Source organism: Chelonoidis abingdonii, chromosome 7, assembly GCF_003597395.2.
Source record: "Chelonoidis abingdonii isolate Lonesome George chromosome 7, CheloAbing_2.0, whole genome shotgun sequence".
NCBI classification, from domain to species: domain Eukaryota; kingdom Metazoa; phylum Chordata; order Testudines; family Testudinidae; genus Chelonoidis; species Chelonoidis abingdonii.
Window position 1 is genome coordinate 38,233,163 of NC_133775.1, and position 19,397 is coordinate 38,252,559.

Genomic DNA, 19,397 nt, shown 5'->3' on the forward strand with positions numbered 1-19,397 from the left:
AGGAGTACATGAGAAAATACCATGGCTCACCATTTTTTTTCTCACAGGCCAAAGAAACCTAAAGGGTGTATCTACATTAGACTTTTTTGCCAAAAAAATATTCACACTATTACTACCACTGCTTCAGCTATACTGGGTGGTAGAAATGGTGAAAATTGGATTAGACTGGGCTCCAGCTGGCTACCGGCATTGTAAGCAACATGTTATCCAATCCAGTTTAGAGGTTTACTTAATACAATACTTAAAATGCTAGAGGTCACAAGTACCTTCATTAGGGTGACTCACTGGTGGAACAAAACCAGTAATAGGAACAGTGGGAAATTTTAGCAAACATTTCTAGCATAGAAAAGGCCTTGCAAAAAGAAAATCATGCACTTTACTGCCAAGACAGTGGAGTGCAAAACAGCTTTTTCTAGATACGTGGACTTACAGTAAAAATACTGTAAAGGATACATACTAAGGTGAGCTGAGTAAGTCTTGTTACTTTTCTTCAGTGTTTGTGTATTTCTCTGTCTACTTCAAAAAACAATGCAAATGGTATTTACTTTTCAAAGAGTTTCAAAGAACATACATTCTCTATTTAGCTGTAAAATAATGGTAACTAGATGTGGTTGGGTATATCAAATGTCTTGAGAAAAACTCAAGAGTTGAATAAAGACAAGTATGTTAGTGAACACCTAACTATACCTATATTAGAATATTAGGGCTAGAAAAGTTGTGAAATGGACGGGCTTCAATGCAGACTTTATTGCGGCTTGAGTTATTCCTCTCTGTGAAGATAAACAGATATTTAGTTAAAATGTATAATTTCTGTGTGTGTGTACACACAGCATTTGGCCCAATCTCTCAAACTTTGGACAGACAGAGCTCTCATTGGAAAGAGGAGTTCCAGGTGTTCTGCGAATGCAGCGTTGTGCTGCTGGGTGTTTATACATGTTCAGTGATATTATGATTTTTTCAGGTGTTTAAGTATTCAGCAGTAGTGTTACCATCTGCCTGCCACTTTGAATGGTATCAACTACAGAAGATTTACTTCTTTCTTGGTATTCCAGCCTTGTCGTTCTTTTCCATCTGGGTGACTATATGGCTCTTTCATTGTCCTTGGCTTTCACTACTTCCAGAGGACAGATTCCATCAGGCTCTATACCTGTTTCTGAGGCTTTCTGCAATATTTCCTGATGTGCATTCTGAATCTTCTCCTCCTCTTAAGTCATCTTGTGCATCACATTCTAATACTACAAACTCATGTCCTACTTGCAAGAGATGAGACAACTTCCCTCGCCCCCTCGAAGAATTACAAACACATTTAGCTAGAATTATAAACACATTTAGCAAATTGTGACCTAACTATGCTGCTGCACAGGGAATTGAGGAAGAATAGGTGTGGAAGGGAAAGCCGCCACAGGCCCACTTCTTTCCCTTCCGTATATGTAAGTGAGATGAGGCTCTGTCCACTTTCCTGCCCTGCTACCACTCCCTGCTTCCTTCCCACACAATGCTCTAATAAACACAGCTGAGCCAATGCATCAGAGGAAGTAATCTGTGCCAGATGGTGCAGAGTACTTCCCCCATCCCAGAAAACCAGCAATCAAATTGTGACTCTCAATCTGGTTCCTGGTTAGCTCCTAGAAGAGCAAAGCTACTAGCTACCCCTTATATGGAGCTCAAGAAAAAGCCATAATTGCCCTTTTTTCCTAGGTTAGGGCTCAAACTCTGGTGGACAAACAAAACCACATTTAACCTTTCAGGGCTGTTTGTGAAAAATTATTCCAATTACAAAACTGTCCAGATTCCTCCCTGCTCCATCTCTTCTGACTTCAGTGAAGCTATAGCAAAGATAAATGAGCCAAATGTTCCATGATATAGCCATATAAGGGTGCTGTTTTCTGTCAGCGAAATGACATACATATTTATATTCAAAAATGTTGTTTGGAAGATTAGTTACAATATATACTCATTTTTCCTACTTCCTAAGACCTATCCTATGAATTTTTCAATCCATCAATTATTGGACCAACTTCTGTTGGTGAGAAACAAGTTTTTGAGTTCAGACAGAGTTCTTCTTCAGGTCTTTGAGTTCTGTATAAATTCGAAAGCATGTCTCTGTCACTAACAGAAGTTGGTCCAATAAAAGATAGTGCCTCACTGACTTGTCTCACTAATATCCTGGCACCAACACAGCTACAACACTGCATACAATCTGTCAACAGCACAGGGCTGGCTCTAGGCACCAGCTCTCCAAGCATGTGCTTGAGGCAGCACTTTCCAAGGGGTGGCACTCCAGCTCTTTTTTTTTTTGCTTGGGGTGCAAAAAGCCGGGAGCCGGCCCTGAGCAGAGGTGAGCTACAGCGGTGGGGGATGCAGGGAGGGTCGCAGGAAGTAACCCTGGGGGGAGGAGCAGAGGAACCGCTCCCCCCGCCAGCTCACCTCCACTCCACTGCCACCTGCTCCCCCGAGTGCGCCACCGCTCCGCTTCTCCCCGCTCCCTCCCAGGCTTGCTGCATGAATCTGCTGTTCTGTGGCAAGCCTGGGAGGGAGCGGAGAGAAGCGGAGCAGCGGCAGTGCAGTCAGGGGAGCAGGCGGAGCAGAGATGAGCTGCGGCGGTGGATGGCGTGGGGAAGGCCGCAGGAAGTAACCCTGGGGGGGCAGAGGAACCACTCCCCCCACCAGCTCACCTCGGCCTCCTCCCCCAAGCGCGAGAAGTAGGAGGGGAAAGCAGCCCTCCTGGAGGAGGAAGTGGGGCCAGAGATTTGGGGAAGGGGTTGCAATGGGGCGGGGAAGGGGTGGAGCTGGGGCAGGGCCAGGGGGGGGTGCGGGAAATTTTTTTTGCTTCGGGCAGCAAAAAACTTGGAGCCAGCCCTGCAATATCATTTCATACCATTCTATTTAATTGTAATGGTTTCACTTTCACATAAATACATTGTTATTTTTCTCTCAGCTCCACATGATGATTTGAGTTGGTTTTACCAGAGATAACACTCTTATTTAGAACGAGCAAGACTTCAATATCATCTAAACAATGACACTGAAGATCAAAAATCTTTTATGGTTTTAATTTTTAATTATGTATACAAACAAAGAAACATCTTTCTAATTGCACATAATTAAGTAATAAGGACAGAGTAATACGCAAATACTCAAGTGTGTTTTCCTCAACTGGGACCTTAGTTGCTATAGTGGTATAATAGAAATCCTTTGTACAATCCAAGACAACTATATATGGAAAGTTCCACTTACTGATTCCACCATCATTCTTGAATAAAAAAGAGACAGGCTACTAGTTGATTAAAGAAAATGTTTACAAAATTATTCAGAGTTTGAGTGACAACGAAATCATGAGTCAGATTCCTTTAGTGACTGCATGCCATCCACATACCTAAACCCACCAAAACGGTGTTTGAGAATGTTATATAGAGAAGAAAAAATAATCAGCAAACCATGTTAATGGGCTGATACCAATTCTTGAAAGGCTGTGTGTTATAATTTCTATCAAAGTTCCCAATTGCCTTGTGAGAGAAAGTTTGCATTCATTCTCCATAACCCCATAAACAAACAAAAAGAAATATCCTTAGAAACTAATAAAGATCAACTACTGTAATTTATAATGGAGGAAGATGCCCAAAATAGAAGCAATTTAAAAATATACTATACATTGCTTATGACTACAAGTGAAAAAAAAAATTGCAGCTATTTCTCAGTATAAATTGAATCTCCGGTCAGTGGAAAGTTTGCCTGAGGAAGGATCACAGGATTAGGCTCAATATGATCATAGTATTGCAGGGTGATGTTCCATATGACCATGAAATCACATGAAACAGCATACACATGTGGGATCAGGACCTTTATTTTTAAATGTCCTCTATCACGTATCAGACAAGTAGACTAAATTAAATTAAAATAATCAAATCTCAGATATTTTACATAGTGATTTTCAATTGCAGATCTGAAAATACTTTTCAAAGGAAAATAAGTAGTATCCCCATGTTACACATGTGGAAATTGAGCCACAGAAAGATGAAGTGACCTTCTTAAAGTTACACAGCAGGTTAGTGATAGCCAAGAATATAACTCTGTTCTCCTAACTCCCAGTCTGATGCCTTACCCACTAGACCATGTCACATCCACATAACTGAATATTAAAGGCTGGGTTACAAAAAATGTTCACAGATATTATTCATTTTTAAATAGGACGTCACACAGAACTCTTGGGTTTTGGAGAAGTGGCCTATCGGCCTCAGCTAGACTTTTATATGCATCCCCAAAATATATTATTCATTATTTGTATTAGTATTGTTTATGATGGAAGCATATGTGAAAACTGATGTTGTCCACTGAGAGTGCACCGTGAGATCTGTGCGTAAATTCCAAAATTTCAAACATATAGTTTTCAATGCAGAACAAAAATAGCAAAAGCTACTTATAATTCTATTTTGGCTCTCATTTATTACACATCATATGGCTATATAAATCCTCAATCCTGTATTATGTACAATGAATAACAGTTACTTAGCATGGTAAGTAGTTTTCACTTTCCATATCAGATTAAAAACAATGTGCCATGTGATTTGGGAATTTATACACAGGATTAGTTGAACTCACAACATTCTCCCTTAACCATAAGTGCATCATTTAAGGACAAACAGGCAGTTGAAAGAGGAGACTCCTGACCCATACCATGGAATGAAACACATGGCCCAGAGTTGGCTGGCGTTCCTAAGCACTGCATGCAGTGAGCACAATGGGCATTATGAATTCCATTTTTGATATACATAAGTATCTTTTGTGGTGTTATGTTGGTTTGGATTCTCAGAAAACAGCAACAGGAGGAGAAAACAAACACCACTGAATGACTTCCAATGAAGAAAGATTAAGGTCCTGATTTGTATCCTGGATTTACAGGTTACAACTTCACTGGCCTCTTTGTTTTACCCGGGTGCAAGTGAGAGCAGAATGAGATTCTAAAACAGTGTATTTGCCCTGACATCTATGCCAACAATCCAAAAGGTATAACCCTGTCTGGTCAATAAATAAGTATTGAATTACTTTATATCTGGTGGGATGAACCTTAAGGTATCTTGAGAGTGGTAAACTAAAAATAATTTTTTAAGGAAGTTTGCAATGCAACTATTCTTTCACACAGAAATTGATGCAGTATAGATTTCCCCTTTGTTTTACCATCGTGTGCCAAAAAGAAAAATGGAGACTTTCTAAAACTCCTTTTTCTCTCAGGTAAAAACTGATAGCAAGTTATACATAGAATTTGTGTGGAAATTAGTTTCTTGTGAAACATGAGGATGAAGGAAAAAAACTCACACAAAAGAAATTAAAGCTGAGATGTCTGGTTCAAATAGAATCTTGAAACACTTTGGGGAAAACCTCTGTGTGAAAATGGAAACAAGTTTTGTCCTTATAGAAGACTATAAAGATGGAAGTACTGTAGAGACATAAGGGCTTGCAGCTGAATAACTAGTCTGGATGAGACAATTGTTAATAGAAAAGACAATTTCAGCAAATGAAATGTAGTAGTCATTCACTGATTTGTTTAAATATTAAATTCGGCATACGGAAATTAAATTCATATCCCATAGTTGCATTTTGGATTTAAACAGGATATAAAGATGCAGGGCCCTTCGGGAATGATTTGATTAGTTGGTGAGGAAAGAGAGCTTTATTGGCTAGCTTTTCATGTCAAGTGTTAATAGCTGTCAAAAGTACCATCAAAGGAGTCACTTGTAAATCAGCTTTAGCTAATCAAAGATGTTTCAGAACTACTAGATAGGTCACATATCAGGAAGGAAGATTTTGCTCATTATACATGTGTAACAAACATTTCCATTTGATGTAAAAGTGGAGATGCAGTGCTTATTTAGGAGCTGGGTATCCAACTATAATATGAGGTTGTATGACTATTTATTTGTGGAATATCACTCAGAAGTGTTCAGATATTACAGTGATGGGTGCCAAGTATAAAATCCATCCCAACAGAACATTCAGACTGATCCAAACTTTCTTGGATGATACCTTTAAATGACTGTCTGGAGGACTCTCAGTAATTAACATCTTGCCACACAAAAGACGATCTTTCCAGGACATCAGAAATTGATGACTTATTGCCCTGCTAGAAGGAGCTGTGGGTGTGTACGCCTTCCTGCCTCAATTATCTAATTTCCTGGATTTCTTGTCAGGAGGGATGAAATGAAAGGAGTCTCTCTAGTCTCCTTGGGACTGTATAGGAATCATTAAGTGTATGTCTACTCAGCAACTAGACACCTGTGCCAGCTGACTCGGGCTTGCGGGGCTCGAGCTGCAGGGATGTTTCATTGCTGTGTAGACTGCCGGGCTTCGGCTGGCACCCATGCTCTACGACCCGTAGGTGGGAGGGTCCCAGAGCTTAAGCTCCAGCAAAAGCTCGGAAGTCTACACAGCAATGAATTAGCCCTGCAGCCCAGCTAGCGGGTACGGACCAGCTGTGGGTGTCCAGCTGCTGTGTAGACATAGCCTTAGACATCTGCTTTGGAATCACCATAAAGCAGAAGAATATTTCACCAGTGTTAATAAAAAGATCTATGGAGGAGGACATAGCTATAGTTATATAGGTCACATGGGCTAAGTCTAATCCTGGAAAAGGTCGAAGGAAGCAGCTCCAACCGACGCATATAGCGCTTACTAGCAGAAAGACTCAAAGGAGGCAATAACATGGTGAATGGTGAATATGAATCCTAACAGAAGGCCCCTATGTCTGCACCAAGAGAAGACATCATATGTAACTTCTGTATTTTTCAAGGAATGAAAAAGATCAGCCTGCCTCAGTTCTGACGAACTTATTAAATATTAGGGTGGATTTCAGGATAAGCTTTAGGAAAAGCTATGAGTTCAGTGTACATGTGCCATGAAACCCAATGTTGTGGCCACATTCAAATGTTAAGGGTTTTAGTGCCACACTCAAAGGTATTAAAGTATCTTAAAAGATCTCTGACATCAAGCATTCCTTTTCTTTTGCTTTGATTTTTCCCCTGGTGCCAAAGCACCCAGAGAAACAAAAACAAATTCACTTGGTACCATGAATGAGCGTGGAATGAATGACTATCCCAGAGTGGATGGAAGACTCAGTGTGAAGGCGCTCTGACTGGGAGTGAGTAATTAATGGAGAAAGTTTTTCCTGTCCATGGCACACTGAATTCACTAGGGACATCTCCCAGAAATATTTTGTGGCAGAACTTGAATCCTCTAAGCAGCACCAAGAAGGAAAAAAAAAGAAAACAAAACAAAAATCCCCCCCCACCCTTAAATGTAACACAATCCAGCAACTCTTCTTTTTAAAATGCACTACACTAAATTACATAGGACTAAGCCAATAATAAAATGACTAGTGAACTAAAAACTACACTTTAACAAGAACATTTTGAACACTCTTAAGTGGGTGACACAAGAGCAGTCCCCAGAACAATAGCACAAGGAATCAATCATAGGTGTAAGAAGGAGAGAATGTATGAGACCTGCAGCAGTTTTGAAAGAGGCATCAACAGGATGAAAACAATTTTGACAGGATGCATATGACTCCCATGTCTCCCCCCTCTCCTCCCCCCCCAGTAGTTGTGCCTCTGCACAGAAAATAGGAACTGAGGTGCACACGTGGCTTTTTATAGATGCAGTCCTGGCAATGTACAGCACATATGCACAGACTCACAATTTTCAACCAGTCTTAACTAAATGTAGTAGTCCCAGGTCTGATCAACTCAGACATTGGCAACTTGTAGAGGCAAATGTGCTGAGGAAAGAGCAGAGAGCTATGAAAGCTGTGGTGATACTTAGGAGAGCCCTTCTTTCTCATTCTCAATGTGGTCTGAGTTCAGGTCTTGGTAAACCATAAGTGTGTATTAACTTACCAACATTGGCAAGAGTACATATGTAATTTGACACAAAAAGACAGGTGAAAAGTGAAGTTTTATAGTTTTTTTCCCAGATCATAAGAATGGCCATAATCGGGTCAGATCAATGGTCTGTATCAGCTGGATATTCTGTCTTCTGACTGTGGCCAGTGCTAGATGCTTCAGAAGGAATGAACAGAACAGGCAATCATCAACAGATCCAACCCCCGTCATCCCCTCTAAGCTTCTGGCAGTCAGAGGCTAAAGACATCAAGAGCATGGAATTGCATCCCTGACCATATTGGCTAACAGCCATTGATGGATATATCCTCCATGAACTGATCTAGTTCTTTTTTGAACGCTGTTATAGTTTTTGACTTCACAACATCCCCTGGCAAGGAATTCCACAGGTTGACTGCGCATTTTGTTTTAAATCTGCTGCCTATTCTTGTATTATTTGAAGGAGTAAATAACACTTTCTTACTCAATTTCTCCACACCATTCATGATTTTATAGACCTCTATCATATCCCCCCCTTTGTCATCTCTTTTCCAATCTGAACAATCCCAGTCTTTTTAATCTCTCTTCATATGGAAGCTGTTCTAGACCCTCAATCACTTTTTTTGCCCTTCTCTGTACTGTTTCCAAATCTAATATATCTTTTTTATATTGGGTGATCAGAGCTGCCTGCAGTACTCAAAATGTGGAATATCATGGATTTATATAGGGCATTATGATATTTTCTGTCTTATCTTATAGGTTCTGAACATTCTGTTTGCTATTTTGATTGCTGCTGTATATTAAGCGGATATTTTCAGAGAACTATCCACAATGACTCCAAGATCTCTTTCTTGAGAGGTAACAGCTCATTTTGTATGTATACTTGGAATTATTATTTTTCAATATGCATTACATATAATGCAGAAGTCCCTGCTCCAAAAGTGCAGTGAGAAGGGCGCTTCTGCATCTAGGTTAGTCCAAACAGTATCTGACTTTGACATTGGTGCAACTGAAAGAAGTAACTAATGAAAAAGTTCATGCAGGCTACTGAAAAAAACAATACATTGTCTCTAAATGAAACTCATTTTTTCTATGATATTAAGAGGATTATGCTAAAATACAAATTACTAACTAATTGATTTACAGGGAAAATATGAATATGCTAGGAATCTGCCTAAACAAACAGAACTGTGAATGTTTTATGAATAAGTACTGTAATCATCTGCTTATTACTTGGATATTAAAACAAACAACATTAGCATGAGGTAACTCTTAGTGTTCACACAATGTATTAATGAAAATGTGTCATCTCCTCCTAGTTTATATAAAGCAGTCAGTACACAGTATAGTTCCTATCATCCATTGTTTTACACTGATTATTTGCTTAAATAATGTTGTCAAGATCAATCACATGCACTAGTGTGTGTAGCCACTAAAATCATTCTTTTGTTCAGTTAATCATTTTGACCTTTGCAAAATACTACTAAGGTCTACCAGAAAGAAATGGAGCAGAATAGATCATCTTGTAGCTTTTGAAAACACATGAGCAACTAGCTGAGAATTCTACAAATCATTTCCACTGGAAGCTAAAGGATTAGACTGACGTATATTTCTCAAACTACATCTGTCATAACAAGTCTAAAAAAGCAACCAGCCTGCTGAGCAAAATCTGGCACTTTGGGAAAAGGTTTAAATAGCATTGAACACAAAACTTATCATGTCTATGTTTCTTTTCTTCATATTTTTAAATAGAATAATCAAGACCATATTTATTTCCACATTTACATTTCACTTCAAGTTACAAAGAAGGTTTCAATAATTTCTCAGAATACAAGTGTCATTCTGGACATTTTTTTTCTTCAACCAGCAAAAATAAGGAGAGTCTCGGCTAAAGCTGCTACTTCATCCACAACTCACATAAAAGGTCAGGAGGAAAAGCCAAGCCTATAGATTCTACTGACAATCTATTGGATCTTCAGATCCATTGATCTTCACATCACATCACATCACATCACATCACTGGAGCCATTTAAATTCTTCTGCTGAGATCTCATAATTTTAACCTCTTCCATATTTTGCACTGAACTGTATTCTTAGTGGGTTCTAAAAAGATATGACTTAATATCTCCCAGTACAAACAACATGCCTGTTTTCACCTAGGTCTTCTTGTATAGGTCATGATTTTACATCTAAAGGGATAACATCTAAAGCGATAACTAAAAGTGGGAAATGTTTACAAATAATATTGCAATCTACATTGAATAGCATGGAGCCTGATCTAAATATGACACCTCACACACTTTGCTTTCTTATAGTATGTTCTGATAAGATGAAAGTCATATCTCCTGGCAAGAAGACCACATAAAACAGTTATAATATGGGAGTCTCATTGGCGATGAAATTTTTCCTAATCTCCAAGCAGCTGTTAGACTTTAACCCAGGCCTTCCACAGCTGCTGCTCCATTCAATAGGAAGCAATAGCAGCTGCAGCCCCTCCCTCTACACATGGCTTTCTAGTCACTAGGTATGTATAAGCATGTCTGATGAACTGCTTATTATTGAATTGAATAGGTCTTTCCTGGAATTTCTCATTAGCAGCAACATGTTCTGTATAATATTAAAATATTATGTAAAACACAGTATATATATACTATGATAGTTTGAGTTGCAACTCATCCAGTTCAAAACAAACATACACATTATATGCTCCTCCATGAACTGGCTCTTCCCACTTATGCAGGCTCTGCAAGAATTAGGGAAGAGTAAGTCACTGGGAAACCCGCTTATTCCCACACTTAGCACAACTGACCCCAAGTTTCATACACAGAGGCCTTCACTCACACCTATTAAGAGAAGCTCCACCAGCAAAAAATATTATGGCCTAAGGCCCCTCCCTCAAAAAAACAGCGGTCTTGTCCACCAAATCTGAGTCGCAGCGGTTCCTCCCCAACACTCCTTAAAGTGCACTTACCCCATTTCAGTCAGAAATGTTCTCCCACAAAAAGAAAGAACAATCTTCGCCCCAGAAATACCTTAAGCTTCCCTCTGTTGGCTCCCCACAGTGTTCTCCAGCTCATCTGGTACCAAAGTAGGTCAGAGAGCTTTTCCTGATGTCCTCCCACTCAGTTCAGGCTATTTTTCTTGATCAGCTTAAGTAGAAATAATGTGAATTTAAGGATGAAAAAATGTGCTTTTCAGAACTGTTTGGAAAATTGGAAAGAAAAATGTTGCAAGAATTTGTGATCCCCCTTCTCCCCATTTTCATCAAAATATTGTTTTTGTCAAAAGTTTCCAACCAGCTCCAGTATTTAGCATGAATAAGAGTATCATCTGGATTTTGTTTCCTGTTTATTACTTTTCAGGTAGGGGGATTTTTTTTTCCCTATACACTTCCAAACATGATAATGTTTATTAAACAGTTTTTCCATATCAAACATTTTTAAAAGGTTAATATTTTTATTTGTGGATATATATCTTCCCGATCATCCTACATTTTCAGCTATCCATGCAGAGATTTAGCCATGTGATCTTCCCTGCATTTCATTTTTAAAGACAGACTAGTTCTCTTGCACACCAGTACGTGGAAGAACTACAAAGGCAGAAAGGAGTGCTTAGTACAGTAGCAAAGACCCAAATTCATCCCTAGAAAAACTCAATCAGTGGAGTTCCACCATGGTTGACTCTGGTCATGGGGTAAAAAATAGTTTTGGATTTGCAAAGAACAAACAACCTTACTTCTTCCACAGAAAAGAAACAAGCCAAATCAACAAAGTAAAATAAAAGAGCCTCATCCATAATATGCATGATGGGGCTGAAAGTGTGCACTAAAATACATCCCATGAAAATCCACGGAGTTCAACAGGATTACCCAGGGTGAATCACAGTGGAATTTAGCCATGGCCTGCCCAATATTTTTTCTTTATTAATTTAATTTAGTGTTTGTTACAGATGCCAGATTGACATCCCCAAAGGCTGAAGTCTCCTGTTTATCCAAGGAAGAGGTACAGCATGGGCAACTGCAGTGCAAGCTCCCATGCCCTGACCTGCCAATGTGTCTCAAACACTTTTCTAGAGGGGCCTCTGCTATTGCGAGAGAGCAGTGGTGTACCAAACGAGAAGTGGGTAAACTCAATTTATCTGTGTTTAACCTCCACAACACAGTAGCTCATTGTGGTGAGACTGTCATTGACAAGGGTGGCAACTGATACCAATTGAGATACAGAACTAGTAGAAAATGAATGGAAACCACCAATTTATTTTACCTAGAACACCAAATGGTTGCCAGACATTAATAATTTTTGGTCACTACTATCTTGGGTTATAGCAAATCCTACTACAACCCCAGGAATCATCAAACTGCTGCAGAAGTTAGAGTTTAAAACAAAACACAACAAAACAGATATTTGGGTATTGAAAACAGCAAAAAAAATAGTCCAGACGTACAAAACATTTTTCCTACAGCCTAAAAAATGACAGAATTGGTTGTTTTATTAACACTTGTTAAAATCAAAATGAATCTTGGACTAAAAACTTACACAACACATGTTACCACAGGGTGCAGTTTCAATCCCTAGAAAACAAGGACCAAATCCATTCATAATTACACCCTTCAATATGAGGGCAGAATTTGGCCCTAAGGTTGTGCGTTGGAGGATCTGACACAATCAGAAACATCATGGTAATACAGTGGCATGATGCAATTAGTTTTTAGAGATTACTGACAGAACCTGCTTGATGAGAAAGCAATTTATTCTCAAATGTGTTTTAAAGATAACTTGCTGAAGGGGAATACATTTGTAAAATAAACAATTTTAATCTCCAGAGCTCTTTTTCTTGTCTGTCAAGCTCCTTCTGGTCTTTAGTGTTATGGAAACAACAGCAGCTCCTGCCTGTGTGCCCCACCATTCCAAATGGTTAAATACTCCCCTGGCTGATCCTCTGACTCTTTTCTTCACAATATGATCAGGGATTACTAAATGATGCCAATGTCCCTGTCATCTGACATTACAACTTGTTCATTCCTCAGTTTAAAGGCAGCTGTTTTATTATGGTTCTATTTGCATGTTTCTAAAGGAAGAAAACCACTGAAATTAATCTTACATAAACCTTATTTACAGAAGCCCACACCAAAACAACAAGTGCACAGGTTTATTTTCCACCTACTCAGTGCACTAAAGGGAGCACTGTCTAGTCCAATTTGTATATCAACTTACTTTCAGAAAATAAATGCACAGAAATATAGCTTTTAATGACTAGTAGCTGAAATGTTGGCTTGTGGACATTAGCAGCATAGGCTCTGAGAATATAGCTCGCTGATTTGACCGGTGACTAACCCACATGCTTTGAAATAAATAAATAAGCCCATACACTCTTTTCCCCCTTAAGAAATCGATTTGTGGTTTCAAACTGAAGGGAGCAGGTTAAGACATCCATGATAAAAATGAACTTCGGAGAACTCCCCTGCAGACATTAGGAAATGTCCCCGGGCGTTGGGGGGCTTTGTTGCCCCTGGTTTCCATTACCATTGATGGGGTAACCCGCAGCCCAAACACACTGGTACCTGGGAAAGCAGCAGGCTACTTCCTAGAAGGGACTGAAAGGGAAAAAGACCCCCGCACCCGCTCCCCAAGAAATCGGCTCTCTCCTGCTCCCAGCCACGGCAAATGGTGGCTGCAGATCCATACTAACCCAGGAAACACCCCGTTATTCTGATCCTCGGCACAGCCCTCGCCCTGCACCAAAGCCAGCAGCTGCCCCTCAGCAGGGTCCCCGGGCTCGGGGGCGCCTTGCCAACAAGTTCCCTGGCGGGCGCTGCCTGGACAGCGCAGCCCCGGGGCCGGAGCGCCGCCTGATTGAGAAGGGGAGGCAGGGAGGGGAGAAGCGGCTCTTGCTTACCACCAGCACCGGGACCCCTGCGGCCAGCGCGTAGAGGAGCGCCGGGGGCACGGCGCTGCTGTCCTCCGGGCCCGGGTAGGGCTTGCGGTAGGAGCCCTCGTAGCAGAAGAAGCCCTGCACGTTGACCGTGAAGGTGTCCGTGTACTCGAAGTAATAAGCCAGCATCACGGTCCCTGCCATGATCACCATCTGGAAGTAAAGCATGCTGGTGAGCGCAGAGGGCACTGGCAGGCGCTCCGGCTCCGGCGGCCGCGGCAGCCCCCCTCCCCGGCAGCGCGCTCCGCCCGCTCCCAGGCGGCATCCACCGGGGGAGGAGGCGGCTAGTCCCAGCCAGCAGCAGCGGCGGCGCCCGGGCGCAGGCTGGAGCACATGGGCAGCGCAGGAGGTTGGTTAGTTCCAGGCAGTGGTTCGGCCCATGGGCTAACGCCGGGCGGCTGCAGCAGGGCACAAGCCCCTGCGCATGGGCTGCTCGCGGCAAGCGGCTCCGCTCGAGCACAAGCTCGTGCACTGGGAGGGCAGGCGGCGGCTAGACCCGGGCAGGAGCGCCAGCTCCGGCCGGGCACGTGCAGGGGGAGGTGGGTCCCCTCCCGGGAGCAGCCCCTGGCCGCCGCAGCGGGGAGCCCGGGTGAGAAGCGGAGCCGAGGGTTCCCCTCCAGTGGCGCTGGGGCTGCAGCCTCCGAGCCAAGCCCGCCCCCGGGCAGGTGCCTGACGCATCTGCCCAGCGCCAGCCTCCCGCGGGAGGAGGCGGGAATCCCAGCGTCACTCCGAGCCCGCCAGCTCTGTCCGCGCGAGCCCGACAGTCGCAGCTCCTAGGCTGCCAAATCCTTTCCTCCCTTAGGATTTTGTTTCTTTGTACAAACAGCTGGAGCAATAATTGCCCGTGCGGAGCAGCCTTGTGCACAGCCCTTGCCGCCGCCGCCTCCTTCACTCTAGCTGCTTGCTAGACTTGGCGTTGCGGAGCTCTCCTCCAAGCAAGCGATGCCAGCCCGTGAGACACACACACGCTGGCAGACTCCTCTGGCTCATCATCTGCTTTAACCTCTCTTTCCAAAATACTGTACGGGGATTCCAAGGAGTTTAGCAAGGGCGGGTCCCCCAAAATCCTGCCCTAAACTTTGCCCTATTGCAGTTTGTTTGCAAGGCAAGCACACTGATGCTGTCTCTTTAGGGCCAACGCTGTGGATGCAGCTCCCTAGAGGACTCCCGAGACAGCCCATCCTGAAGCACTCCAGTGGGCAATGAGAGGGAGGGAGAGCAGCAGAATGGATCGAAAGCTCCCCAGAGCCTATTTCACCACCAGACTTATCGAATTTTAATTTAGTTAACAAGGTTGGACTATAAGAGGCTGATCCCAAAACCACTGAAGTCAGCAGCCGTCTTTTCGTTGTCTTTAGTGAGCCTCTGATCAGACCCTAAGCACACACTTTCTATGCTCTGCTTCTTATGTGAAACAACTTCATTCCTAGGACAAATATTTAGTGAGATGGGGCCTTAAGAATGTTTACATTTCTAATAAATTCTCAGAAACTACAATATACTTTTCAATAGTACTATAACAATGCTATCCTACAGCAGTACAATGGTTAAATGCTTTTACTGTGTTCTTTAAATGCTTTATATGTATATTTTCTTCATATAAGCTGCTCCAGCACATGAATAGGATCTTACCTGAAAAAAGACAATGTATATTTAACTTGATAAAATAAAACAAAAATCCTCCATCCTTTGAGGAAATCACACTTACAATATAAATGGAAAAAGGAGTCTAATTTAAAAATGCAAGCCTTTTAAAGATTAAACAAAAACGGTAAATTCTTTTACAGATGTACCAATATATTCTTCAAAAAGTTATGTTCTCAGATCAGAACACCAAAAAAGTAAATACAGATAAGTAACTTTGAGGTTGTGTCCTAAAAGAACAAAAGCCAGAGACTGTCGTCAAAAAGCTCAAAGGGTCTTTTACAAGGCCACACTGTTAACCTTAAATTCATTTTAAAACTTTACTTGGCTTTGTTACTGCAATCAGTCTGATCTCAGTTGTGAACCATATTTGCTTTCTCTATTCATGCAGTATATGAGTGTTTTCCTACTGGCTGTACTTGAGTCTTGAAAAATTGGTTTACTTCTAGGGTTCAGGAGCATTAACTTGGTATTATCCTGGGCTTGCAAGATGATGTTAGTCTACATGCACTCATTTCTAACCACTGCATGAAAGAATATGTTCTTTATAGCTGTGGAGCAAACCAAGTCTATTTTTCTTCAGTTTTGCACTTATTCTCCAAAAGAGGCCTTAAAGGAATTCATTTGTATTTATCAGATTTCATTAGTTTGTTAGATAAACTGTTACTATGCAGTGAGACATCTAGTGGTGAACTCTGCTCTGCCCAAATACTATTATTTTCCTTAGTGCAGCTGCCAGCAACCACTGAAAGTGACCTACCTATCTGTGTCAAAATAGCTCAATGTGCATTGTTAGTTAGCTAAATATATACATAACTATTGTTACAGAGTCTGATCCAATGCCCTTTGAACTCAGTGGAAAGACTTCCACTGACTGATAGGCGTTGGTTCAGGCCCGTAGCTTCCAATGTATTTCACTGGGAGTGACATAGGAAAAGTGGCAACATTTGATGTTTAATGTATGAGCATATGGTGTAGTGCCATATAGCAAGGATTTGGGGCTTTTACTAATGTAAAATGTTCCTTGTTGGGGGTACTAATGTTAAAGTAACATTGAATATTTATTTCAGGGAATGTGTACTGGAGCAGGACAAAATCACCAAGAGAATGTTATCTTTTTAATTTCTAGTTAATGCAACATCTGTGAGCATCCTACATTCTGGAATACCTGCTGTGTGACAAATTCTCCTCCTGGATGTGCAGACAGAACTGGCATTGCACATACTCATTAAAGGGCAGGAAATGGTCTTTTTCTTGTGCTGATAAAATGAGCCTGTTTGAAGCTGGTACAGAGGGGTCATTAGTAGCAAAAGAGGATGCATGTTTGGGGAAAAACAAGCAGGCTACAGCTGCTGTGTCTTCATTGTTGATATGAGTGATAAATGTATTATCTGCTGTTTTTAAGTTCAGCATAGAGCCTTTAAAGAAATTATTAAACGCTTACAATTAAGAGACTTTACTCTTGTTTTTCTTTTGCTCTATAATGCTGTCAAATCTTAGCTGGGCACTCTAAAGTATGTGGCTTCCAGACACGTTTAAATATATTGTACAGCAAACTGGAATATAGGATGTAATATGCTGAATCAATATAAATTTTTCATTTGAGTTCAGTTGTCTCAATCTAGTCCCCAGTACATCACAAAAAAAAAAAAATTACACAATTAGCACCCTGTTGGTTATCTCAGCAGAAAAGCCAAGGTCCAAATGAAAATGGAGAATGAACTACCCACTCCAACCAAGCAAACCTAAATTTTAATGGAAATCTTATCAAGTGGATAAGTAATTTACTAAAAGGTTTACAGAGCTAGAGTCTGATCCTATATCCCTAAAGTCAAATTGGAGTTTACCATCGTCACTATGATAGCTCTTCCACAGGGGGGTTGTGATTCCAAAAAGTGGAGAAATTATATAGAGAAATCTAGACATTGTTTTTCATTGAGAATAATTGTGCATGATCTGAGCAAACTTTATTAATTAGTTGAATCAATACCAGTGGAAAATTGTACATGTTTAAATGGAATATTCACAGCCACAATTGCTTGTGGTTCTTAGTATTAGAATCCTGATGAAGGATCTGACCCAATATAGAATAATATTTTGCAAAAAGCGTAACAAGACTTGTCCAACTGCTGCCCTTGCTATAGCTATTCTGAGGATCCATAGAAGATTTAGTTCTGTAGGACTATCAATCCTGCATCTTTGACAAGCCAAAATCAATTTTAAATGGATGCATATTTTAAATTACAAGAGGATAAGCAAGCCTGCAGAACCAAGGGGTAATTCCCCCTGCCCCTTTTTATTCATAATTTTAAAATAACCACCCTTTAAAACATTCTATGCAAAAAAATATAAAACAAAATAACTTTTAAGCTGAGGTTATGACAGCAAAGTTTCAGACTTAAATGAATATTTATGGCTGTTATCAAATTCTGAAAACATGATTTATAATATAAATGGTGACAAACAGCCTTAACTATGGCAGGACAAACATAATCAAAAACCCCAAAGCAAGAATACAGAATTATAGATATTCATGCCTGTTGGGTGTGTTCTCCTGTTAAATCAGAAGTATCTTAAAAATGAAAGAAATAAATTTCTGATTCAAATCACTCAGATTACTTATTTTAAGGTCAAAATGCTTGCTTAATGCCAATCAACAAGCTGGAAAAGAATGCGACTCCAGCAGCAGTAGCAGCTACCACTGAGTTCTGGAGGAGTACTGGAGTCCACTATCAATATTATACAGAGACATTCTTGTGGCTTAATAAGTACTCAGCTCCCACTGAAATTGTACTGGAGTTGAAGACCGATGTTTGGCATCGTAGGAGCACAGGATATTGCAAAATTGGCCCCCCACAGTTCCAATTTTTCAAAAGAAATCAACATGCCACTTAAAAAAAAGTAACTTGTAAAATGTATTTGCATACCGTGAAATGGTTGGTTGAACAGTCCAAAATATTTGGTATATTGTGATACAAGGAGCAAAGTCCAAATATCTTTGACTATGGTTGACTAATAAAATCCAGTGTTGTACTTAAACACAAATATATAGTAATTCATTTTTTTAAAATGTAATTGAAGAAAGTATTCTAGAATCTCAGCACAATAAGATCTTCCATTAATCTGTCTCTTCCTCTCATTAGGCCCTCTAGAAGTTGTTATACAACAGGTGCAGGACTACCTTAGTCAACATAGAAGAAGTTGTAGTGTTGTCAATGAGATTACCTGCATGAGCAAGGATTACTCACATGAGAAAAAGTGGCAGGTTAAGGCCCAGTGATTTAATCTAATATCTGAAATTTAACCCAAAGTTCTAGAAGAGTGTTTGCTATGTTTTACCTCTAAAACTATGAATGTTTCAGTGTAGTAGGAAACTGTTTGATACGGCAATAAAGTTTACAAAAATGATTGGAGATTCCTTTTGGATACAGAATCAGGCTCTGCAAGAGTCCAATAATGCCAGATGTTTGGGTTTTTGTATTCATAAACACGCTCCCCATTTGTGCATACATACTGTACAAACACAAACATCTTGTACAGAATTAGCTTTATTCTGTGAATACGGTGTTGGCCGATACGTAAAACCACAGCTACACATTATATTATGGATGTAATATTTATTGACTAAGCAGTTAAATATGCAAATATTTATTAATTCAAACAAATACAAAGACTGAGGACACAATCCCCAGTGATTAATGCAATCTACTCAGTATAATCTCTACTTACAGCATTCCTTAAATTTATACTAATATTATGCAATGGCAGTTTGGCAGAGAAAGGCCAAGGACCAACAGTTTCTCAGGTGCTGCTAATAGCATAAAAAAGGGAATTGGTCAAATTGCCCATCTAATCACAGATACAAAGTGGGTGACAAAACCTATGTCAAATAGTATCTTATTCAGGAATAGTCTCATTAATTTCAATGAAATATTTCCCATGAAGGGCCTTATG

General features: G+C 40.5%; 1 protein-coding gene across 2 annotated transcripts in view; it reads right to left on the bottom strand.

Moving 5' to 3' along the window:
• PLPPR5 (phospholipid phosphatase related 5) overlaps positions 1-14,038 on the bottom strand; it is a 51,958-nt gene extending 37,920 nt beyond the window's left edge. For both annotated transcript variants that reach the window (XM_032804967.2, XM_075067813.1), the window contains exon 1: positions 13,764-14,038. In XM_032804967.2, the coding sequence (XP_032660858.1) occupies positions 13,764-13,967 (204 nt within the window). In that variant the 5' untranslated portion in view covers positions 13,968-14,038. The remainder of the gene's footprint in view (positions 1-13,763) is intronic.
• Positions 14,039-19,397: the final 5,359 nt, after the last annotated feature.